Below are 26609 nucleotides of genomic sequence, written 5' to 3'. Positions count from 1 at the left end.
AAAGTTCCAACGAAACGTGCAGCTTTCTGCTATTAATTGGAGATGGTAAGCGGCGCGCTCCTACAACGATGAGAAGAGTGTGGACTCGAGGTCGACGAGGGTGATTAATTTGATTCAATTACAAACCGACGACAGATCCAGGGCATCGATTTTATTACCATTTCTCCTCTTCTCTCGCAGCCACGAAATCTTCGTGTTCGATGCCCGACGAAGAAAGAAGACTATCGCCAACGATGGGGATGAGGTTCACTTTGTGTTCACTGTTCGTTTGATGTTCCAATCTTCTATTTTTGTATCTGATAAAACCGATTATCGTCATTGGAGGTCGAGTATTATTCATTTCTGTCACACACGCGGTGTAAACTGCAAACAGTATTTTATATCCATTTTTTTTTGTAGGGTCATCTCAGGCGTTCGAGTGGGTGTCGAGTTAAAACGATATTCACGAATAATTTATCGGGTGAAAAGGAGAAATTCGTCTCTTTGGTCAATTTTATCTAAAATCGAGTGGAATACCGAAAATCTGGTTGCGCGTTCAAAATTAACGAAATCGCTGAAGGTATTCGTGTTTCATGGCAGAGACGAAAAGAGGAGAGAGAGATGGAGAGAATTTCCTAGTAACAGCGGAGGTGTAGGGGTGTAGTCATTGCTCGGTTTTACACCTACTCGCACGCGTGGCTGTAGACCGTTCACCGGTTTGCATCCGTGGAAAACGCGGCTACCCGCCATTATACGTGCTTCACGCCCCTCGAGTGGAAAGCGATCTGATAGCGGATTTTTATAGCGCGCCAAGAGAGCTTTTCAACGCCACGTGATCTATTCTTTTACACCGATGGAAATTTTTTCGAGAAATGCACTTTCCAGGCGAGTCATCGTTTTTGCTGGCGTAATCGTCCAATTCCATTTCCATTTCTTTTACGTGGTAACCGGCGCTAGCTCATTTTCTCCTTTAGAAATCCTTTCTTCCGAGCATTAAGTATTCAATGATACTCTGACACCATGTTAAACCATAACATTAAGCAAATACGAGAGACACGAGCAATTTTCACCTTCGGCAAACGCGCGATACAAGGACATTGTATGATCCTTGGGGAGACTAGACCCTGTGTAGCGATTTCTCTGTCATCCAGGTAGCTTGGTGGTTTCTGTAAATCTCGCTTTTGTGCCGAGCAATTTGCTAGCTCGAACGTTTTGTGCGTCGTTTACAGTTTACGCGGCGATTTCCCGATTGGGCAAATCGCTGGTAGCACACTTAGGGTGGCTGCCGCGTGCAACCGTGGTCTCTGTCCGCGCGTGTACAACCCGCGTACATGTAGGATCGCGAGAGTATGTTGTGTACGTACGTCGGTTACGTAGCTACTTACGGTAGCTTCCGTGATACATGGAGGTCGCACCTAAATTTCCCCTGGGAGTCATACGTCTCTTCGGCCTCTCGGCAACCCTCTCTATTTTCCTGTGTTTCTAGCCTCCTCTTTTTCTCTCCCGCTCGATCTTTGTGACGATTTTCTCTTCCTCTTTTTGCATCTTTCCTTCTCCAACAGCGATCTTGCCTTTCGTTTTTCCCCTTCTCTCTCTTGAGCGCATAACTCTCGAACGTTTACCGAGAACCAAAGATCAAACGTTGGGCCTGCTTGTGGAGAAAAAAAGCGCTTTCTTGGTTCGCGACCGACGGTATGCATTAAAATAATTGAACGGGAACAGATTCCGTCTGGGTGTCGTTACGATTCCTCTTTACTTCGTATTTCAATTTCTTTCCTCTCGTCTGCCAAATCCGCAGATACGACGCGATTTCATTACAAGCGATCGTTACAAGATTTCCTCTTTGATTTTCCGTCCATTTTCGCAACAAGATGGAAGATTTGCGATTACAAGAGTAGTAAAAGTAAAATTGTGAGTAAATTGATAATTCGATCGATGCCTATTTCAACACATTCGCGGGTAATTTTACAAAAATGTTTCAATGGGAAGCCACGAGCTCCAGTAATTAAGACAACGACATAAATATACATACAAATATTATCTTTGGAGTTACTAATAATGTAATTGGTCTACGAGATTACGCTTGAACCACGAAAAAATATTAGCCGGTTTCTATTAACGCGTTAGTCTGATTTTCGACGGCTTTGCACAATTGCACTTAGATCAACGAAATCAAGGCCGGTCAACGATCGCGTTCTACGCGACCTGGTAGCATCGGGCGGATTAAACGCATCTCGTTCTCGAGAGATATTAAAAGCCGCGATAATAAAGCTATATCGCGTTGATCCTATCCTTTCCTCGTGTCGCGCGTTTTTAATAAAAACTACCCCCTCCCCTCTCGCTTGTTATCGTGCATCCAAGCAGGACGTTCCAACGTTGCGCGCAATTTTTGCGGAAATGCGTCTTACTGAAATTTTCATGCATACGTTATTGTAATGTCTAATAAAACGCACGATACCGCCACAGTTGAGGGTGGCGAAAGATGGAGCGTGGAACGACGACGTGGCCGTTGCAATTTTTGGAGAAATATCGTCGCGGCTCGCGTAATTTGCGTCGATGGGCCACATCTGGCTAGCTGGGCGTGCGTTGTATACCTCCGGAATAATAAATTGGCTGGCGACCGTTCTGTGCCAGAAGCGACGCTTCTTCGAGGCATGTTCGCGACGAGCTTAAAGCGGTATTATTGAAATTGCGATCTACCGCCGCGGAGCTTTTAATAACCCCACGTGATATCGTCGGATATTTTGTCAGGAAAATGGTATAAACAGAGAAACAAGCGGTATAAGCGGCGCAAACTTGCATTTCATTCCGTAATGACTTTTGCAGTTACCGTGCCGCCACGTTCAACGGAGAATCATTTAAATAATAAATTAAAAGCTTGTCACATTTGTATTTGGTAAATTGAAACGATCAATTCGATGGTAGCAGGAAACGAGCAGCTGGACGGCCGCAGGGGTTAGTCGAATTAGTGGAAGGAGCGAATCAAGCTCCTTTAAATGATTAAAGCGAGCCAGGGAGGCGCGGGGCGACGTGATTCGATGTTGGCTATGCTCATCGATTCCGTCGTATGATCAAAGCGCGACCCGTGGATTAAATTTTTGAATGGATGGTAGTTACCGTTGCCGAGTGAAATCAAAGAAACGAGAAAGGGAGAATCAAAGGATGGTACGCGTTAAGCTCATTTCGTCACGTACCACTAATCGCGTGAAATAGTTCTACGAAGAAATTTCCAGCCCTGACCGTAACAGACCGAGAGTCTCTCAAAGAGTAATAAAGTTTTATTGTCTGTTAAAATTAGAACAGTCTCCTTTATATCGCAAAGTTACGAATTAAAACATCTAATTGAGCCTATTGACGCAGAGACGCCTGTCGTCAGAATAATATTTTATGTTTCTTAAAAAATATCCAGCCAAGTAGTAAGTAAGCTAAGTTGTAACGAACTATGAGACGAATTTTAACGTTTCTGTCAACTAACAAGTTCCAAGTATCTTGAGCATAAACATTGCGTTAACTGCGCCGTATACACGCGCTCTAAATATAATTATACAAGCACAACTGTTAACCACTTAACGCGAGTAAATTAAGACAGTTGCAGTTGCAACGGAAGAGACAATTAAGAGAACATTAGCCTCGTGTTGCACAATGTTGATGAACCTTGGTTCGTCGATAGACTGCTTTTAAAAACAGAGGATCTCCACTTTCACGAGATTTTACCGCAGAAATTTCGTTCTGTTCGAGTGTCATTAGCGGGAAGTGGCTTAGCCGCTCGTTCTCACCGCTAGAGTGGATTTTGCAACTCGAGCTTGTCTACTTTTACGCGTGTCACCCTTTCCAGGGGAGGAGGAAGGGTCGATCGTGTGTCAGCGTGTAGATGCGCGTGCACACAGGGAAGAGCAGCAGAAGAAACACTGGCGAAAAAAGAGAGAAACGACAAGGAAAGGGGGTGAAAAACAGTGCAACAGGGGGGAGAAGGTTGGTCGTAACGACGAATAGAATAGACGTATAAAATGTCGCGAGGAAGGCGTGTTTGGTCTCCCGCAATTTCCACGGGATCGACGAACCCAGCCAGCCGGCTTATTAACTTTTATGAGGGAACACCAGGCGGACGAGTGAGAAAAGGACAGAAGGAACGCCACGGAGGGAAGCACCGCGTGGGAAAAGAAGCCACCGAGCGCCATTTGCAGTTCGCGAAAATACTCCGGCACCCTTTTCTCAACGGAATACACAGAGGATTATTAATTTCTCTACGTTAGCTCGATTCAGGCTACAGGTGCCCCTACAGGATATATCAGAGAAAACAATACGCTAAATATCGGTATGTGAAACACACGTTTCGATGGGAAACGTGTACGTAATATCGTAATTCTTACTGAGCGACTGTTTTAATGATTTCATACTTCAATCTTCCAGTAATCGTTCTAGTCTCTCGAGTACGAGATGAAAGATGTTTGACAAGGCAGGTGTGAAATGTAAGAAGATAGGTCGAAACGCATCGGGGAAAGGGAATGAAAATGCACAGGAATGAATGAGAAAGGAAAGGCAAAGGGAAGTGCACGAAAAAGTTGGAGTTGCAAAGGAAAAAGTCTGATGCCATCGAGCTTTGTGTAACGCCGAACCTATCCGTGTGAGTCGTAATATCGAGTCGATTCTTTGCCTATCCTCCGTTCCTACATTATCGCGAATTGGATACGCATTGACGCGATATTTTTCACTCGAAACGACCTATAGAAACGTATCCAGCGATGCGTTAGTTTTTTTACTTTAGACACAAACGGTCTTTGTTTCGCGTGTATTATCTTTTTGTCCTCGCGTCGGCGAAGGTTGCACGCGGAATATGAACCCACGTGGAAGCCATTCTCGTTAAAATTCACGCGTGTTTCGATTCCAGCCGAGAGATCTCCAATTATGTTAGGTATTCAGGCGAACGATTTCGTTAGTGTTTGATAAACAGTAGTTAGCAACGAGTCCCGATAAAATCTGCCGAATCGTATCGACGCGATCGCGCTTCTAAATTAAAAGTCAATATGAGCGTCGGTTCGCTAGTTCGTTCGCATCACGGATATCCGATCAATTCGTGCGCGCATTATGAACGCAGATCTCGGATATTTCCGCATCGGATTAACGCAATACTTCTTTTTTCTCGCTTTTTTTTCCTCTCTCATCCTCTACCTTTTCGAAAGAGATTGTTTCGAGCCGATGAAACGTTCGTAGATTAGCACGTTTCGTGGCCTCGCTTTTGGCACCGTCCTTGCCGGTAATTTGTAGATAATTTTCCCCACCTGACTGCAGCCGGGTTGCCGCTGGCGAATTCATGAATTAAACAACGCAAACCGACCGATGCTCGAATTCTCTTTGTTTGTATTCGCTGTGCGTAACTAAAAAATACCTGACTTTCTGACTATTCCTTTTCGTTTCCTCCAGTGCGCATCGACGTTTCCTCCTCATGAGAAAATGACCACAAAAAGGCCGGGAAAGAGACAAACGGGGGGAAAAAAGGAGAAAAAATAGGAAGAAAAGAACGGAAGAAAGGATAAAGAATGGGACGAAGGAACGATGGGGTTCAGCCAATTACCTACATCCTCTGGCAAACCATTGGCATGGTTGGTCCATTTGAGAGGTTGCAATTTTCTCTATTCTTGTACCGACGACCACAACGAAGGCCACTGGCCATCACGAGTTTCTAGAAAATTTGTACGTCACGGGAACAAACTGAATCGAGAGGTTTATCGCGTTTTGGCTCGTGTAACAGGACAGAGCGGTAGGCATCAATTTCGAGGCACGCTTCACGACGGATATTCGCGGCACGGTATCGTTTATTTTGATTTGCTGGATTCGTTATCGACTGCCCCCGTTTGCGACGAGGGTGCTCAGTGCTTGGGATTAAGAGATTTCGATGGGGAATTTATGGCGCGGGCTTCTTCGCTGCTGGGACTTCATAAATACAACGTTAGGTAGTTCGGAACACAACCCTGTTTCGCAGATCGGACATTCGTTTCGCTGTCGTTAGTTCCAGTTCTTTTCTTAGTCAGAGCAAGTGGTGTAAAATATTTTCTCGTTACTTTAATGTCTTTGTATTTTGTGGTGGTTTATCGGTAGGAGAGGAGAAATCAATAGAATCGCTCTTCCAAATCATTGAGATGATAAAAGCCGTTTCGATACGCGAATTTCGAGATTCGGGGAATATTATGTCGAGCTTGCGAGTCTTTGGCCTGGTTCTGGATATATGTCTCGCGTGTGATTTTGTGTCACCACGGGCGTCAGCGAATTTTGAGTTCTCTGTGGAATATGTAGGAGTCGGTTGGCGTGCAGCGCGCGTTCCTTGTCAACGATCCAGATAATCGCAAATATTCCACCGATACGACGTTATTTTCCTCTTGAAACCGAAGAAAATTAGAAATTGAAACCGAGTTCGTTGATCTCGTCGAATCGCTCGTAGCAAAACAGAATTATGCCAGAGGCGTGAAATTACATTGAGCATCCAGCATTATGAAACGGTGGCTCGTGTGAACGGAGCTTAATGTAAAATAAACGAAACAGCTCGCGAGGTCGAAAGATATCCGGCAATTTAAATTGTTTTCCCGAATTGTTGCAACGTTACGATGGATTTTTCCAAGTCGCGAGTTTACTATGGTTATACAAACATTCGATCGATTATCGGCAAACTGTGTAGCATCCAAGATTGTTTATTTTAGATTGCTACTAGGATGGAACAAAGAAAGCGGAAAGTGGAACGACAAGTGGAAAATTAAAGAAAGCGAGTCACCGGAACGATAAGGCCCGAAGGGAGGGTGGTAGAGGTAAGACCTTTGGGAAAAATACCAAAGAAAAATCTATATTTTTATACATATATGTAGTTTATATTTATATACATATATTTTTCTTTTCTCGTATTTCGTATTTACCTGTCTGGAATCGTGCTTCACGGAGTGGAATTATCGGGGACAGTACAAAGTGAAGAGTATCGAAAACCACTCGAAGGAGAAACGAAGTAGAGAGGGATATGCATAAAGAGTGGGCGTACAGTGGAGGGTTGGTTCCATTGGTGCTCCAAGGTAATTAACTAAAGTGCCGTTACAACGTAATACGGTCGAGCGAGAAAGCCGAAAAAGCGGGAAAAAGTAAAATACAGAAGCACGTGACACAGAGAACGCTGTGCCGTTGGATCAAGGGAATCGAGTCGTCTCTGCCTTCGCGTGCTTTACTTTGCCTCGCGACTGCGGCCAGCGTGTGTTGTAGCCTCTGCTTTTAAATCGAATCGACGAAGAAACCGTTCGTCGCTAATTTAATAAAACCATCAGCCACGATGTACATTTTAACGAGCCTCTACCTGTTGTTCCGCGATCCAACGAATTTATTCGCGTCGCGAGCGAAGGACAAACGAAGTCGGATAGCCATTGCGGCGTACCGAACGGGTTGAAATTCCACGAGAAAATACCTAACAACGAATGAAGGCTTTTAATACTACAGAGAGTCGTGATTCATCTATTAGGTATATGCGGGATCTTATTATAAATATCTTTTTTTAGAGAATCCATCGTGGCGCCTTTGAAAATACGCGTCGAGTTTTGCATTGTGAACCGATGGTTCAAACGTTGAAATGTCGTTTTGGTTAATGTTCAATGTCCATCTCTATAAATACTCTTCGTGAGCAGCGCGCGTTACGTCGGTTGTGCTAGTAGAGATTGATCAATTGTCGAGGTAAGTCGAACATAGTTAGTCCACCAAACATTGATCTTTCGTACGCGTTCGTTTGACCCCCACGTATCGTAGAACTGTCACAGTCGGTGCACTGACTATATAAATTACTCGAAGTATTGCAATTATAGAATTATTATCTTGGAATTTTATTTATGTTTACCTTGGAAAAATATTTTTACGATTAAGGTACATACGATACGCAGAACGCGATAATCGTTTGCTCGTATTTCTTCTGAGTATTTTTCCGAATATGTACATATATCAAAGAAGTAGTTAAAGCTGATAAGTTCCTTTTTCCAATTGAGCGTATCTGCTGCTACTATATCTTTATTTCCGTAAATCATCTTCATTTTGACGGATGTCACTGCTATTTTGAGGAGAGATAATTCTTTCAAATCATTCGAATGATCTTAGAGTTTTCTCGTAACACTTCCGAAACATTGTACAAGTTTCAACATTCTTATCGCGTTAACACGAAGGTCGCAATAGCAAGCGTGTAACAGGGAAACGTTAGAGAACATGCACGCTGTCATTTATCCATACATAATCGAGATACGTGGTACCATGAACTCTTTTAAGCTTCTAATTGCAACTGCAGCTGTAAGCCCGGAATAGCGAATCATCGTTAGTCGTTGCAGATTGCGTCATAAGCCTGATCTATTACGTAAATGTCAGGCGCGTACGAACAGTGTGACAAGTAATCACTTCCCAGTCCACTTTTGCATTCCTTATCATATCGATATCTAATCGATTTTCAATTTTTTATATGTGGGACGGCAAAGTGAACCATAGGTTTAATTCTGTAAATAACAAGTACATAGTTCTACATTTGGAATTTGGACTGTGACAAGTCGATAACGAAAATATCGCTTTTTGCAATAAGTCATATGGATAGCTTCAACTATGCAAATAACAACTGCAATTATAAAATTATTATGTCTATTATGTTTTAACAACAACATAAAATGTTTTTAATGCTAATGTTTACAGTAGATAATATTCACGATACTGGTATCGACGTTTCGTCAAACCGTAACCGAATGGCAGTGCATTTAAAACTTTGGATTTATTTAATAAAGCTTCTGGATTTTTTAGAGTTATTAATACATTGAAAATTCTATATTGTTAATGTGTACAGCTTCACATGTTTGATCTTCATGTCAGTATTATACGATATCATCATGATATATCATGATATCAGCAATATGTGATTACAATTTCTTGGACATGCAAAATGAATTAAATTTATTTATCCTCTGATCGTAGACAAATTAGGTTTGTCAAATTAGTAGATAAAATATTGAATATCGCCGCGTGTCCCAAAATACTGTACTTCTTTAAATTAAAAACGTTAACGTTATTCGGAAGTAACAGTAGTTAACCGCATAATAGTAAACGTCAATAAATTTCGTCATTCGATAGACTTTTTTTGTTTACCATCCTCTTTCAAATATCTATGATATTAATAGAACATTGTTACGCATAAACGATTTCTAATCGAATTGTACACTAAAGTGTTATATACTTGTGAATAATAAAAAAAAGAAAAAAGAAAAGAATGAAATGTCATATCGAGTTAACAAGCATGTGATATACTCGTTAATTTCGTTTGTAGATAAAGTCGAGGTCATGGTCAAATTAAATTGGAACTCCCGTTAAAAAGAAATAGAACTGTTCGAAGTGACACAGGTTTTGTAGTGGGATCTGTGGATTCAGCGGCGAATCTGACGTCGGTAGAAGAGGAGGGATATACATATAGCCAGTTCTCGAATAGTAGTCCGTCAGAGTACCGATCATCTTTCGAAGAAGAAGAAAGTTAGTGTGCGTGTGTCTGAGTCCTAGCGAGAACCAGAAACTGTTCAATCATGTGGATTACTGGAAACCGAATTATTTTTTTACTTTTCCTGGTGGTTCTAACGTCTTGTTCAGACGCTAATAATTCCACGGTGCCAAAGAAGCAGCTGAAAATCTTGGCAGTCTTTGCTCACCTCGGTAAGAGTCATTTTGACGTGTTCAAACCGCTTCTTGAGGAGCTAAGCCGTCGAGGTCACGAGCTGACGGTAATTTCTCATTTTCCAAGAACTGAGAAGGCGATCGCGGAGGAACCTTTGCCCACTTACAAGGATATTAGTCTGCGAAATGAGAAACTCGGTGTGTTTGTAAACGTGGTCGATCTACATGCGATTGACAGTCCCTACTTTCAAATATTTACTGATTTATACATGCTGTACACTATGTCGGGACTGGTTTGCGATATTGCCCTGAAGAATCCAGAAGTAAAACAGTTGGTCGACTCTGGGAAGAAGTTCGATCTGATGCTTGTCGAGAGCTTCAATACAAACTGTTTCATGGTGCTGGTACACAAGTTTAACGTGCCTTTTATACAAATATCCACTCATCAGTTGATGGCATGGGCCATCGATGATTTAGGAGTCTCAAACGAAGCCAGTTACATACCGTCGATGTTTACTCGATTGCCAAGGCCAATGAACTTTTTCCAAAGAATGATAAACGCGGTATCGGCATTCGTAACAACGATGGTATTCCGCACGCTGTTCAATTGGCGCGATTACTCCGTGGCAAACGAATTTTACGGTCCGGGAATTCCGGATTTGAAATCGATCAGTAACAACGCATCACTCATGTTCGTCAATACGCATTATTCTGTTCACGGTGCTATCTCGTTCCCGCCGAATGTGATCGAGATCGGTGGAATTCACATCTCACCGAAAGTGAAACCCTTGCCACCGAAAATTAAAAAGTTTTTGGACGAAGCTCACGAAGGTGTCTTGTATTTTAATCTCGGCTCGATGGTGAAGACGGCCTCGATGCCGGAGGACAAATTGAAAGTGTTTATCAAAGTTTTTACCTCTATACCTCGAAAAGTGATTTGGAAATGGGAAGTGGATGGCATACCGGATAATTCTGGATTGGATAATTCCAATAACGTCCTTATAGAGAAGTGGCTGCCTCAGTACGACATATTGAGTAAGTATGGTACTTTATTCCCTTATTATCTTTTTTTGCTATGTTTTTCTAGTCTTCACTGATAGTTACATATTATTACTACGATATTTGGAAATGGTATTTGGAGTAACCTATAGCGGGATAATAGAGCGGCAAAAGTCAGCCTAGTATTATGTGAAAGTAACGACTTGTAGTATCGTGTTCGATGCGAGCGTACGCGATGCTCGTTTCGTTGATACGCGGGCATTAGAATCACGTTTCATCGATAGGTCTCTACGTTTTCTAATAGGTTGCTCCTTACTGGAACAGTATAATTTTACAAAAACTGTAGAGAGCTTTCGCCTCTAAAGGGTTTATCCGCATTTTCCATTTTATTCCAATACAAAGGAAACTTCTATATGATCGTTATCAGATATAGGCTTTACAATGCGACGTTTCGTCGTTGCATAACAATATACAAGCTACTTGTCGTTGAACGAGATAAACAATGAATCATTGTTTGTTCCATTAAAATTATCCGGTTATTCGCATGCCTGCGTTTTCCGAACTGTATCGGCACGCTAACGAATTCGAATGTCTCGTTCAAATTTTTCGTCGCGTGCACGTTAATTTTCATTTTTACCTTGTTCCACAGCTTTGACACGATATGCATAATTACAGTGAGCAGTTTGACGGCGATTGCATATATTGAAGCGTGGGTCGAAATCTAGAAACGTCTTACTTACGAACCTTTTGCCATTGTCGTTCATAAGTGGTCGATAAATAAATTAGATTCAACGAATTACAAGGTCGATTTATCTTTGTGCGCCTGATACAGTCGAAAGATTTAAACTGTTTATTTAACGCTTCTCCCATTTGGAATTTTGCGAGTCAGCATTGCCACTTGTGCCATTATCAACGGTCGAGTGGATCGCATGAACGCGTTGTTTCTTCTCTCGATCGCTTCTATTTAGACTGTTACTCCATTTTTCTTCTTCCACTTTCTTCTCATCGAAGCTAGAGCATTGCCTTTTACACGGCGCGTTGGATATAGCAAGCTTATAGATCGCGTTATAAATCGTGTTGGAATCGGTTTGCTCAACGGTGCGGCGTACAGATCATGCAACGACGCGACGTTGCGCGAGAAATGGATCGGTACTAGGAATCGAAATTGAAATTCCATGCCGCTGGATCGAGCTAATCGAAACGGCCCTTGGAAATCGCGGCGAAATATAGGAAGCGTATTTTGGGTGAGGCAGCGAGCCGATATTTGCCATAGCGCGGTGGCCGCGATGCCGAGCATCAAAAGGTTTTGAAACTTTCAAAACGGTATGCATAAAGGAGGAGCTTTCGTTACCTCGAAATGATTTCGCGTCATCGATGCCCTATGTGTTATGCGTACACGCGTCATCGTCGATGATTGAACATCAAATTATTTTTCGATCTCGAAATTATTTCGGCGCGTAGGATGACATCGCTTTCGACGCGGCCCTGATCGACTCTTTGTATTCGATTAATCGTGATTACCGTTTGATATAACGTTCTCTCGAGCAATTATCGGTTTCTCGTGATATGCAATATTCCGTGAAATATTTCACCATCCATGATATTTCGTACCGCGTGACGCAGTCCTGGACATCGAAGGAAACGATTTGAAACGTTGTCAAAGTCGAACATTCACGTTCTCGGATCGTCTTCCCTTTTGGCTTTCTTCTAGAAGGTAGTTATTTCGTCGAGGGTGCGGTAATTATCGCATCGAAAGGGCAGTCTTAAGTAATTTCTTCTTGGAATCAATGTGGTTGCCAAAGGAGATCCTTCTAAAGGACGTCGTACTGTCCTGTCAGTCTCGAATACAGCAGACCCTGGCGCGGATGTTCTTTCGACGAATTGGTTGGCCAAGAACGAAGACACGGGACCATCGAAACTCTAACAGTAAGTAGTTTCGCAGCTCTTGGCCACTGTCGAGTGAAATGACATTAATTAGGCAACTCGCTAACGACCTGCTGGCAACATAAATCACCGTTAAAACCTCCGACGAAGGTATCCTTGGTGTCGCATTGTTCATGTCGGTTCTTCCATCCTCTTCCGCGATGGAACTCTATACTGTAACTTGGATACTAACGTGGTCGGCCTTGTGTCATCGATCTCTACTTGATCACGCACACATGCTCGTGAACCTTTTCCTCTGATAGTGTAAAAGCCACACATCGTCCGATGTTGTTGTTCGATTACGAAATTCCTTACGTAGTGGAATTACATCACGTGCGTTGGTCATATTTCACCGAATAATCTTGCGCGACAGAGATAAGCTTAGTCATCTTTATCCATTGTTCGTATTTTAAATAATTTTTGTTAGTCATGTCATGGGTGCAATTACGATATACGCGATCGAGATGACTATGTATATTGGGTTTTTTATTCTCACGAATAATGACACGTGCACAACACTGGGATAATATGCCTAATATGCTTGTACATTTTCTTATTAATTTCACAACGGGCTCGTCGTATGTCGTAAATATACAATTTAGATAACCACGATGTCTGCGATATCATTCGTGACGTAGATGTGTATTACGAAATATCATTTATGCCTCCTTTTCATGCATCTAGTCGTCACATTACGTTACGTTACACCGCCCTGCCTTCTGATCAAACCTTACTTTAGGATATGGATGGATCGGCGTATTATGTAAGTTTTGTTTAACGCTATACGATCGTACAATATTATACGTACAGTCTGCCTGGAAAATAAGTTAACGATTGACATCTATGAATAAATAAAGATAATAAATGTTTAGTAACAACGTGAATTTTAGTAACATATTCTTTTATTTACTTATATTACTGAAAGAAACAAAACAATTATTTGTTCTCATATTATTAAATAGAGGAAAACAAGTAAGGAATGTCTATATCGTTTATTATGGCAGTATCGAAAAATAAGTTAAACCTTCGATATTGATATTATATTACAAATTTTCAACGTGAAATATTACAAATTTCAATCAAATGAATATCGCGTATGAAATTATTTTGCTTTGATTACGGCTTTAAAGAGTTTTGTTACGCTCAAATTTAATATGCTTGTAAGATTCGCGTTTGTGCTGTGCCATTCTGATTTTGATGCATTTATAAAAATATTTTTAATTTCTCTTGCATTATTCGCAATGCCACAAATGTTTGTTTCGTTCCGAGACGACTGTACATCGTCGAGATGCTTATTTACGACCATTAATCGAGGGTTCGTTGTCGAACGTTGTTTTAGAGAGATCGGTGTCAAGACTGTAACGATCGAGTTTTTCGATGGCTGGACGATTGCACAAGATGGGCAGCCTCGATGGTCAGATAATCTAGCTAAAACTAGCGGCAACTCGACCGGAGGCTGGGATCGATAGCTTTAATTTTATTATCTCTCTTCGTGATCGGTGTATCCCGGTCCCGTTTCCTTCGTCTCCTTGCAAGCGTGGTCAGTGGCCATCCCCCACGGTCTTCGTGATCTTGATAAGATCTGTGGCTACGCTTTGCTCCTACCCCTGCTGCTTCGCACGCTTTAAACGGCGCACGCGAAATGGTGCACGAGTCCGCTCGTAACTTACGGTAAGGGTCGTTCTTATAAAACCGTGGAAATCGTTAATCCTTGTCCTTTAATTGGCGCCACGTAGCCTCCCCCGTTCGACCATGGTAACTGCACTTTTATCGGGCAAGTTTGTAACGACAGATAGGAGAGCTATCGGGCGAAAGCATCGTGCAAATTTAGCTATACTTTCGAATTGAGAAACTCGCTATCGGCGAATTTTATCCCTTTCGAAGATCGGGATAGTTTAATCGGAGAAGATCATTCGAATAAATAGGATCTGCGATACATTGACTCAAAGGCTTGTTCTAGATTCTAGATCGTGGAACGGTTCTGTGTCCTGTTTGCCATCGATCTTGTCAATTCGCATAGAACTCGCTAATGTAATTGACTTTAGAGGCAACGATATCGATGGTATGGGAGATGTGTTGACACGCAATGCCCTCGAGTATCGCATTTAACGATATAACGACAGGGATGAAACGATAGATTACATTACTCCGAGGAACAAGGAGCGGAATCATTCTATCGAGATCCACTTTATTCCTCTTGCTTTCCATTAAGGAATAGGGTATACTTCTTTGCTACTTGTACGATTTTATTGGATTAAACTAGTCAGGCCGTCGCACCGTCCGGCAATGCTAACTCTTTGGTGATATACCGCTGAAATTCCAAATACCAATAGCAATACCAATCGCTATTCAATTTGTCCCAGAAACTTATCTTCTCGGTGAGTCAACGGTTCAGATAACTTCATCAAAATGGGTAAATTATCAATTTTTATCTTATATCAATACTACTAGATACGGTTCTGGGTTTGCGTATATTTGATATTCGTAGAAGACGACGTACATCATCCCTCGAGTATGGTTTGTCATAGTGAAAGGTGAAAGGTCACTTAGATCTGACCTTTCAGTCTTAACGCCTTTAAAGATTCGCCAGTTCCCTTAAAGTTTTTCAGTTTCGTTCTTAAAGCTTCGTTCAAGCCACTTAAGTTTAGATATACATTCTTTTACATAGCCCATTAGTAGGTCAGTAATTTTCCGTCTAGCGGATGATCGGATCGTTCAAATCGAACGAATAAAATACCCCTTTTTTATTTTATATATTTCTTATTTTACAACGATATCGTTTATAACATAATCAACCTGATACAAGATATATTACAACACGTACTCTCCTACAATAAGAAACAGCTCGTTGCTCTCATTACATTGGTCTTACGACTAGCTCAGCCCATAGACGGCCAAATATCAATTCTCCGGAGGGGTGGGCTTGCCGACGGTCGTAAAACACGATGCTAGCTAGCATCGTCGAGGAAATACCGTGGCGTTATTTTCTCGTTACAGCGACGCCGTAAAAATGTATCTCGCGGCTGACGGAAATCTCGAGCAAATCGCGCGAACGCCCGACCGATTTTCTCTCGGTCTCCGGTTGTCGTATTCCCGATGTCGCTCGCAAAAATTCAGACCAGCCCCCGATAGATATCCTCTGTCACGTATCGACGCGCGCCGATGCGACGATGTATCGAGCGAGCGCGAAACCTCGAGAGGTGCTCTGCCGTGGAACCTTCGCCCCTCTGAACCACCCTTACGGTTCTGCAAGGCGAACGTAACTCCTACAGCTCGTCTACATCTGTACCCAAATCGAGAGCGAGGGGAAAGGGATACTTAGGCGTCGGGGGACCGAAGGGTTGCTACAACGGGTAGAAGATGGTGGGAGGTGTCGTGTGGTAATGGAATTTGACATTAGGATCGACGCCGGAGGAGGTATGGAATCCTGTATGGCAACGGGGATGTGGCAACCGCCCTCTTATAGAGGGTGACTCCTCGCGATAAACGAGGACGACAGGAATTTTTCAGCCGAATACTCGACACTGGGATTTATTTAAAGTCGAGAAATTCCCGAGGGCTCGTACACCTCTGCCTTATTATACCGATTTCTGCCAAAATACTACTCATACTACTCTAATCATTTGTATCGCGTATTCTCAACGTTATCCAAGCGATTTCCTTTCTATGAGATCATTCATATTTTACATTTTACACGGCGATCGAATGAAATCTAACGTTTGATATTTATGAATAGGGACACGTCACGCTTCCTCTTTTCATCGTGAAACAAGAAAGGGGTAGAATACATATACGTGTCGCGGTGAATTCGAGGCATGGATTTCCGATATCGAGAATCGATTTCTACGGACGTATGGCTTGATTTCGGTTTGGTTTTGACGCTCAGCTTTTACAGCCATGAGAAACGATTTAGTTTCTCTTCGATCGATTCATTAAGTGCGAGTTTGAATGGCTCGTTTTATAAATGAATCGACCGAATACACGAAACTGAATACATCGAACGAAACTGAAGCAGGTTTTTATTTACTTTACAGATCATCCAAACGTTAAGTGTTACTTTGGACACGGTGGTCTTCTCGGTTTGTCGGAAGGAGTTCAGAGCGGGGTTCCAATGGTTCTCATGCCTTTCTTCGGTGATCAATACCAGAATGCGATCGCGGCTCAAGCTAGAGGCGTCGCTTTGGTGGTGGATTTCGTCAAACTGAACGAACAAACCTTGAAGCACACTTTGGATGAAATATTCAACAATACCAGGTACGTTTCTTCATCTCGTTTATTCGTCCATGTCGTCCGATTGCGTATAATATTTAGACAGGGGAGAAAAAAAAGCGTAGAATTTTACACGTAAAATCGCAGATCACTTTAAGGTTTTACGAAGAATATGAGAATATTTCTTTTAAAAGATCATTGAGCTATTTAAATCTTCGCGTCACAATAGTCGCGGCTATGAATGGGTGGAATAGACGTAATTAGTTTCACCTTCATCGGCACGTCCCGCGGTCAAGGAGACACGGATATCCGGCAAGTGATGCGATGAATTTAGAACGTCGAGACTGCCAATGATATCGATAGGAATATTTAATGCTACGTTGGCACGATAACAGACCGATTGATCGCGGTGACAAGGAAGTCGAATCCCGGCCACTCATTTTCCTCTTCTGATAAATCAATTTCTCTTACGAATCCAGCCTCGTCCAAAGTGTCAGCTATGAAATTCTCACGTGAAATTTCGGCTGTATCGAATACCGTCGATGTGTCAGAGATGTAGAGATAAGATAGGGAATATATGGAGAAAGAAATAGAAACGAAAGGGGACAAAGGAGGTAGAAAACAATGAAAACGTAGACACGGCGGTGGAGGGAGGGGGGAGGGACACCCGTGACAAAAAGGAAAATCGTATAATCTGTCCGGATATTCGGTCCGTTGAATATCTCACGAACTGTCCGGACGCTCGGATATCCGGGAAGTGCATCGTCGTTGTAGCACAGGCGCCCCCGTTAATCCGTAACGCGGCTCACTGGCGTTTTTCCACCCTTCTCGTTCCCTCTTTCAGCCTGCTACCGATCTCGCCCAAAACCCTCTGCCCTTGTCTTTTCACCGACGTTTTATATCTCGTCTTTCTTTTCGTCCACCCCTTCCCTCCCTTCGCCGTTGTTCCCACACCTTCGGTCGTGCCATCCCTAGCCGGCAGGCATCCCATTTTTTCTTCCTTTCTCCACGTCGTTGGCCGACCCCGGTCCTAAATTCAAGGCACGAATTGCGGAAAGAGCGGACGTGTTCTCCGGATGGTTCTCGTCCATCGACAAATACCCGGGCTGGTCGTGCAGCCGGGCCGTATCCGACCGGTCGCATGGGAAATTTCACGGCCGCTAAATGTTTCACGGCGCGAATCAACGCTTGGTGCCCGCTGCGTCGATGAGGACAGTGGCAGCCGAGATGAAATTAAATTCTACATTATTCAATGGCTGCCCCCACGAATAACTTGTTAACCGCACGGGTCGAGTCGCGCGCCACGCCGCTCGCGTTCGCGTTTACGGACGTCACGACGCGACGCCCCGACCGTTTTCCCCCGTCCGAATAATTGGTTGACGTTGAATTTTTCAACCGGTTGCGGTACACCCGTGACACCGTGTCGCTGTGAAACGAACCTGTCTACCTCGCTACGCCTCGTCTACCAATGATTTTTCCAACCCAAGCTTCTGCCATCCTTCGCGGAATGGAATGGAACGGGATAATGGTATGCTTTGTCTCGGTGTGTACTCTCTTTCCATCGCAGGTAGGAGGGGTTTGATGGAATAGTAAATTTGTCGTATTTACAGTGACGTAATTTCACCGCTACGATGTTACAACATTAACTGTGATTCGTCGTATGCGCTCGAGGGTCGGTCGAAGGAATAAAATATAGAATTGTGTTTTCTCGACCTTCGCGAGAAGAAGAAATCGGAGGCATCGATTAGAACGGGAATGGGAAACTCGGTGAACCACGATTTAACTGCGAGGTCTTGGCATGCGAGTCTCGCGTCGGAGGATGAAAGCGGTTTAATAAATCAGTACGGATATGAAAGCGTTGGCAGCTTCGCGATCAACGGAGCCCGGCTACTGTCCCGGTAATTACAACCGTCTGGATTTACGAGCTCGCTGTCTTGGACCTTCGACAGGGAGGTAAAGGGAGGATCGAAACAGGGAGATGGTCGCTATCCTACGCAGCGCTGTGACAATGCAGGTGCGATTGTATCCTCGTTATGCAACGCCTTGAATATTAATTAATAAATAGATTCGAGCCGCGTAATTGGATGATCGCGATTTGCATGGTTGTTACGTGATCGAAATATGGGGCTGGGTTAATCGGACGTTTGACGCTTGCCCAGAGCATCTCGATCCGACGTCGTTCGGTCGAGAATTGAACGTGGGACGCGATTCGCTTCGACGTGCTTCGAGAATTCTGAATTCATCGTGAGACTTTGTCTTTTTCTGATATTTCATTGGCCAGAATTTCATCGTCGTCGCAATGTAAATTCCCGACCGTGCAGACAGTCGTTCGTGGGATTTACCTTTCGATTGAATGATCGTCGTCGATGCGCGAGTCGGCGTCGATCGAATATGTTCGTCGCGTAGAACAGAGGCTAAAGGTAACGACACGGTGAAATGCGAGAGCAATACTGGCGTTAACGTTGTTCTTCCATGGTTCGCGTGCCGCCGCGCAATTGTTAAGCGCAACGTCTCATGCACGAGTGATATAAAATTAACGAACGATTTGGAAACAGTGTTAGCCGGGGTTGCTCGTTGTCGTGCCGTGTCGGTTGCCGTTGTGCTCGCGTAATCACTACTTCTCGGTGATTTACGGCTACGGTTCTTGTACTTCAGAGCAACCCGAAGTCCGATGTAAGAAAGTCGTCGCGGATAAACGTAATAATGCTACGTTAAACGATGTAATTCCTCGAGAAGAAACTCTGCTTCCTCGAAAGAGATACCATATCGGTTTATCATTGAGAATCTTTGATGCTGTAGGATTCGTTTGAACGTCCATGGAGCCACTAAAGACCGACCAGAATCGTGAAATTCGAAGATCGACGAAGTCAAAGTAGCAATCATCAAGTTGTTTCATAGATCGCGAAACACATCGTCCTTTGGTACTTCGGATGATAGATGCGATCTTAAAACGTTATAACCAAAGTTATATTATTGTCTGTGGTTCGCGACTTCTCGGAAAGGAGAGACAGGATGAGAAAGAGAGAGGGTGGCCCGTGACCCGTGTCACCGACGTGCAGCTTGTTCGATTTCCAGTTCTCCTTTTGGATACCGCGAGGCGATGCGAACTGGTCATTCAATTCCCAAAGATCTCTGCGCATGATTGCGCTTGTAAGCCAACTTCGAGTTACAACCATTCCTATTGAGATCAAACAGCATACACGGCTACTGGATGTAGTCGATGTCAGTGATGGTCTCTGTTGTCCGTGGCTCTTTCCTCTCTCCTCTATCGTGTACCAGGGGCGATCATATTCAGCTTGTAGTTGTAGAGCACTAACTGTGAGATCGTAACGATTCCAGGGTCTTAGGTTGGACATAAACGTCGCGGAAATTTCGTCGAATTTATCGAGCCCTGGAGACATTCACGGCGTTCTTCGTCGCAGCTCGTGTTTCCACTTACACACTACCATACGATAATACGTTCTTCTCACCTCTGCCACGCCACCTTTTTCTATGAAAAAGTCGCTCTCTTTCTGTCTGTCTCTCTTACTGTCTGTTTGCCTCTCCTCCCTCTCTCTCTCTTTTTCTCGTGGTTTCGAATTATGGACGAGGGAACACGGTTTTTTTATATAATTAGCGTAGCTACTTTGTGTCTCCTCGTTAATTTCCCTCCAGCCAAAGAAGAAGAAGCGTTACAAAGTCGTATTTAATCACGTGTCCTCGTGTTACTAGCTGCGCGAAAACCACTTCTTCCTCGTCCTTCGTTCTCTTCCGTTGATGAACGAAGTTCGAGGGTGATATTAAACGGTGCTATCGAATTCGTCCGACTGCTCGTACGAGGACTTCTCGCAGGCATCATTCGAGGGTACCGTATGTTCTCCAAAATCTACACGCGCACGCAAACATGTACTTTGCAGTCAAAGAAGACAGTATACTTACTATATACGTGTGCAGGTATACTTACGTATGTTCGCGTGTGTATGTGCGGTCTATGTACGGCGAGGCGAGCAAGCTGCCACGTAAAGCCAGTAGTCGGGAGGGTGGTAGGGTGGTAGTCAAAGTTTCGACAGTTTGTAAGGAGGTACGAGGCACGCCCCTGTTCCTCCGCTTCTTCTTCGGTTACGGCTGAGGGATAACATAGTACAGCTCCGTCGTCAAGTTAGCCCGACACCCGATTCGCTCCCCTTTCCTTTTCAACCCCTTGCCTCTCTCATCTTCTTTCCGTTCTCCCAGCGACGCTTTGTCCTCTGATTTTTCGCTTAGTTCGCGCTCCCTATTTGACTATCTTTCTTCTCCGTTTACTCTTCCCTCTCTTTCGATCTCCCCTATCTCTCAGCCTCACCTCGTCCTCTTTATTGCCCTGTTGTTCTCGTTCTTATTCTCCCCGGAGCGTAACCCTTTCGCTAGACGAGTCTTAGTTCCTCGACTATGACGGTCCGATCGGCATGGATGCCAGTCCCCGCGGCTCGTTTACCGACCGTCCTTTCGCTCGGATTTATTCGAGAGGCGAAGTATAGTCGGAGATTCTTATTCGTCGCGCGCTAGAGGTTGGGTATCTTCTTCTTTGCGAGACTCTCTGTGGCTTCGACGAGTGCTTTGCCGCACCTGCTTGCTCGCAAGGGACGCGTAATGGCCGAGCGAGAGCACAGAACGGATTAGAGAAGGAAAAATCGGTCAAGAGAGAAAGCGAGAATCGCGAGGGAAGTGTATAATAGAGAGAAGGGTCGAGAAGGGCTGGAAATGAACAAGGCCGGAGACGCTGCGTAATGACGCGTGGAACGTCCCCGGACGAGAAAGTAATTGGACGCTTGCCGGGGATAACTGTTCCGTCTCGGTGTGCCGCTTTGATGAATGAGGTAACGTTCGATAGTCTGCGTCAGTCTGCGAGTAACCGGAGAGCACCCAGAAACTTTGCTTCTGATTGATGTTTCTTAAACTGTAGAGTGGAGGTTCGTAAAGGAACTACGCCCATTGAACGATCTAAACGACTTGCGTCTCCCGCAATGGCGTCAAAGAATACGTTCTCCAACCCCGGAAACTAGATCAACGTTGAATAGACTCGACGAGTTTGCTGTATCGAATGAGAGAACGGCTCCAAGGATCGAGCACAATGCCTTGTAATTGCGGGAATCTTCGTTTTTCGTTGAAATTACGTGCTCGCTGAGCACGAGATGGAAGGATTTGGCAATGCAGGATGTTAGTTTTGTTTCCGTGAGAGGCAGGTTTCACTGCGAATTCGATAGTTAACTCGACTTAGGCACGAAGTTTCACGAGGGTATCGTTTCCCCCCGTAGGTAGTCTCCGTATCGGATTAAAAAGTTGCTTATTTGCAAATGGAATTTTCACGTCTTTGGTATTGCATTTACCGGGAATATATTTCGTTGTGGAGTTATAGGAAGTCCCGGGGCAAAAAGCCGGCTTTCTCGGATCCGCTGAATTTCATTATTTAAGTTACGTGTACGGGTACAAGTGTTTGAATAATGCATTTGGCTCGATGTACACGAAAGCCGCATTTAGAAACCACCCTAATACAGACGTAGGCGAACGTCAACCTAACATCTTTATACCCAGTCTCCTTCGACAATCGAACGTTACTTCGATAGTAATTGATGTTAAAACTGTGCCGTTGGTTTATTTTTACCGGTGCATGATAATTAATTGAGGCGATATTTTCGAGCTTGACAAACAAGATGAATTCAATTCAGAATTTATATAGTACGTCTTGAAAATCTTCTGCAATTTTAATTAGAAAATATATTTTTCTTATGTAGATATAGTTGAAATCACTCGTATTTTTAGTGGGATAAAAATCGTCGAATAAAGACAGTTAAGACTACGATTTAAATTCTTTTTAATCTTCTTCGGTGAAAAATTACAAACGAGGTTCTTAAATTCCCTTGAGGGCAAAAGGAAGGAAAGAAGCGTGCTAATCGAAGTCTCTCATTAAGGATAAAGCTTTCTCGTAGCATCTCACAACTTCGAACGAAGGCGTATCGAAAATCTCCAAGTAGATACGCTAAGACTCTGATCTTGTTTCGCAGCGAGTTTCTTTTTCGTTCGGTCACCATTTCGCTTCAGTTCGTTGAATACCACCTTCCATTTTCTTCGTCGCGTTCTAGCATTCGACCGATTTATTAAGCTCCATATACACGGCTAATCTTGACAGACGCCTTTGATCTTGTAATAATCGAAACTTCTGAGACGAATTCAATTCTCCCGCGAGAGTTTCTTGCTCTCTCCCCCTCTCCTTCTCGTCTCGTTCGACCGAGAGCGGGATTTACTTCGCTGAATGAACATGCTTTGGTGAAATTCGTCTTCTCGAACGATTCGCCATCGCTGCGAGAAGTACGTTGCCGAGAATCGAGCGAAATTAAACTGTATTTGGCCCGACATCGTGTCAAACGAGCAACTTTTCTTCTCCAAACGTTCAACGAATGTTGCCCTCTCTTCTGGTAGAGAACCGCAATTTTCCACCCTTCTATGGAATATATTTTCGTTTAATAACGTTCTGTGTCATGTCGGTCTCACGTATTCAGAATTGCATATGTGCCATTGATGTTATATGGAAATGGAAAACGTTATCAACCTGCCGATGTATTCTCAGTTTGTTTTCTTAAATCTTTATTTGTTTGTTTATTTATCTCTTCAGTTCTACATTCATAAATTAATACTAATATTATTTTATTTACCAATATGTTATCGGTTGGACTACGTAAAAATTAGATTTTTCCAAAACAGACGAAACTATCGAAGGAATATGGAAAATTATCGTAGCTCGTGTAGCGATCAGAACCGGTAGAAACGCATCGGAATATCCGAGAAAAGAATAAGATTTCCGGATTTGGATCTGGTTTTATCATGCTCCTTTCTGCACCCTCTGTCGCCCCCGCTGGCCGTCGAAATTTTCTTCCCGAGACCATCCCCCTCTTCGCGTTACTCGGCTCGACTTATCGAGTTACAAAGACGTATATCGTCGGGAAGCGATTGGATTTTCCCAACCACCGTCTAGCACCCGACGAAGAAGCCTCTGGGGAACGAGATCAGGGTTTTATATACACGCACATATCCACGTGTCTCTACGTGTGTAGACCTGTAAACTTGTCTTTGTGCATACACGAATGTACACGGCGTTTTGTATAGGGTGTTTCATTTTCGCGAGACACATTCTTCAAGCAACTGGTGAGCGGTGTTGCTGTATCGAAATCGGATCGCTGTCGTGCCGGAAACGCGAAGCCAAGAATTATCGGCTCTCGCTGCGATTAGTTGGGATGATATGGCGTTCTCGCGTGTTATTATTACGGTGATGTAGCGACGGGTCGTGGTGGTCGATAGGGAATCGACCGAGAAAAAGGAGAAGTTTCTGGTTCGCTTTAATCAACGTAAGTTAGCGATGACGGAGTGAATTTCAATCGAGTCGACGCGCGGCAAGCTTGATTTTACAAGGTTATATATGGGACGAGGCTCCGGGGAGGAGCTCGTGGATCGACAGAATCAGCGGAATCGAAAGACGGCCTGCATTAAGCGACCCGGTCGTTATTAAAACCGACCTTGCTTCGCTGTAATTTCTGTTTCATAGCTGGCGAGTAATCCAGCCGTGTTTCTACTTATTTTAATTATTTTCCACCAAAATGTTCGTTCCTTTTGATGGGCTCAGTAACACGACGGTGATGCTTTTGTTGTTTGAAATAAATATTTAGTAACTTGCGATTAGATTCGAAGTTTCATTCGTTAAGTGTCACAGTCATTTGCAAATTTGTTCACATTATTTTTATAGTTTATAGTTTATCATTTTCCTCGCTATTTCTTCTTCCACGATTCTCTACGATTTTATATAGTTTGGAGGAATTGAAGCATTTATAGCGCTCTGGTAAATTACCGTCCTTTAAATCGTTGAAATTCTTTCTGGGAAAAATCTCTGATTTATCGTGTTGAGCTGCTGCAAAGTATCTATTACTCTACTAATATATCTTTTATATTTTTTAATAATGATACATTTAAACAACTTTCATGCATCGTTTTAATGTTCGATCCTTAATAAGTTAACTGAATGCGTGACCAATTTCGTTCGTTGATTGGACAAACGTCATGCGTTGAACATGGTGATGGCGGAAATACATATATCATTGGAAATGAAAATATCGGGAAACGAGCAATTTCCATGTCTCGTAAATTCCTGCCTTTAAAATTCTTATATAATACCATCCTCGCGCTTCCCTACAGAGTTAATATGAAACGTTCCAGTATCGACTCTGATTAATTGATGCCGGTGATAAAATCGAGTCGGTGATTCCGCGTTATTCTCTTTGTCTCTCTCCCGCGGGAGAATATTTCTTGCCAACAACTCGTATATTTTCCAGTAGATGTTTCACCGGAGTATTTTTCCGGTCTTATTGCTCTGAAATCTGCCAAGGAATTTCGATAGCACGAGATGGCGAGCAAGTACGAATACGTAGATTTTACATCCCTGCCTCACTGCTACGCGATAATTTAGAATCGTTGCCACAGACAGGCACAACTTTATGCATCTACGTTGCTTGCCAACGGTACCGCCCACCTTTCGAACTCGAAATACTTATTTGGAAGAGTAATCGCCTGGAACACGTCTTCACCCGGATCGGTCCTTCCGGTTCTGAGGATCGCCGTTGGTCAGACTCCTCCTTGTGCACTCGTTTACTTAAAACGAGAAGAGCCAGGATATACCAGCTCGATCCAAATGGAGCTCGCGTTCAGCGGATAGCTCTGATTCACGAAATTACTCGAACATCTCGTTCGTGCAATCAGATTCGTCTGCCATTTTCACCAATTCGCGAAATTATACCCCAGGAAATATGAATCTTTTCTTCTCTTTCCTTCTTCCCTTTTACGATTATCCTTTTCTATGTGTTCCCTGATGAATCTTCTGGCAAATATTTTGGTAAATCTCTTGGTAAATAAGTACAACAACCGCGCGGAAGTTACCGAATAATTAATACTACAACGTTAACAGTCGTCCGTTCCCGTGATCGATCAAAATGTTGATCGTTCGCGATTTGCTGCAGAGTGTGTTCCGATTAATAAAAAAATAACTCGAACGACCATCTACTGTTGTGGGACATAACTGTTGAATCTAGTGTAGTGGTGAGTATTCTTTAATGAACGGTGAGCTCAGGGCTACTTATCTTCGGTTCCGAATGTTCGTACATGTTGAGGTTATTCGGTGTGTAAACAGAGAAAACACGTGGATAAATTGTAAGGTAGAAAATATATTTAAATAGAAGTGTAATAAGTAAAAATACAATTTGAGCTGGTCCAGATCCGCACGCTAGCTGTGTTACCTAATAACTGAAAACCCCGCAGCCAACGTCGCCTGTCTACTGTTTATGGCCTGACTTCGTCGCAGTCTTTTGTCTACGCGCTGTCGATGGCTTCAGTGCTTGAGAAAACTAAAAAAGACCAGATGTAGAGTTTTCTTAGAAGTGGTAACCACTTCAACAGTACAAGTTTGAAGGACGTCTAGGGACTATGATTATCAAGCTTCCGTGAACTGATCGCTATGAGAAATAAACTATTTTTGACGATGCTAAAACACTAAGTAAAACACTACTATAGTTGCTCCGATGCCTCGTTCCCCTTCTGCTCCTTAGAATTTCAATTTGTATCATGAGCGGAGCTTGAGAGGAGGCCCTTAACGAACTTATTTTTGAAAAGTGACCAACCTCGAGTCATTGCCTCTCAGTGCGCCAGAGGTGCGATACTTCCTTGGAGCGGGGATTGTGAAGTCGGCAGAAGGGTGGTCCCGCTAGATTAAGGATCGGCACTTGGAATTACCAACGGCTGTTACCGAGGTTCAAACTGTTAAGTCCCTCCGGGATATGACTATGGTACATACT

General features: G+C 43.4%; 1 protein-coding gene across 2 annotated transcripts in view; it reads left to right on the top strand.

Moving 5' to 3' along the window:
• Positions 1-6379: 6379 nt before the first annotated feature.
• LOC117155840 (UDP-glucosyltransferase 2) overlaps positions 6380-26609 on the top strand; it is a 29443-nt gene continuing 9213 nt past the window's right edge. The window contains exons 1-3 of one of the 2 annotated variants that reach the window (XM_033332284.2): positions 6380-7031; positions 9293-10665; positions 16587-16806. In XM_033332284.2, coding sequence (XP_033188175.1) covers positions 9543-10665; positions 16587-16806 — 1343 coding nt within the window. In that variant the 5' untranslated portion in view covers positions 6380-7031; positions 9293-9542. Of the gene's footprint in view, positions 7032-7524; positions 7678-9292; positions 10666-16586; positions 16807-26609 lie in introns of those variants that run through there. The other variant, XM_076620632.1, reaches the window with a different exon arrangement.

The sequence above is a fragment of the Bombus vancouverensis genome, chromosome 8 (genome assembly GCF_051014615.1).
Source record: "Bombus vancouverensis nearcticus chromosome 8, iyBomVanc1_principal, whole genome shotgun sequence".
Lineage (NCBI taxonomy): Eukaryota > Metazoa > Arthropoda > Insecta > Hymenoptera > Apidae > Bombus > Bombus vancouverensis.
This window is presented reverse-complemented; position numbering and strand designations above follow the sequence as displayed.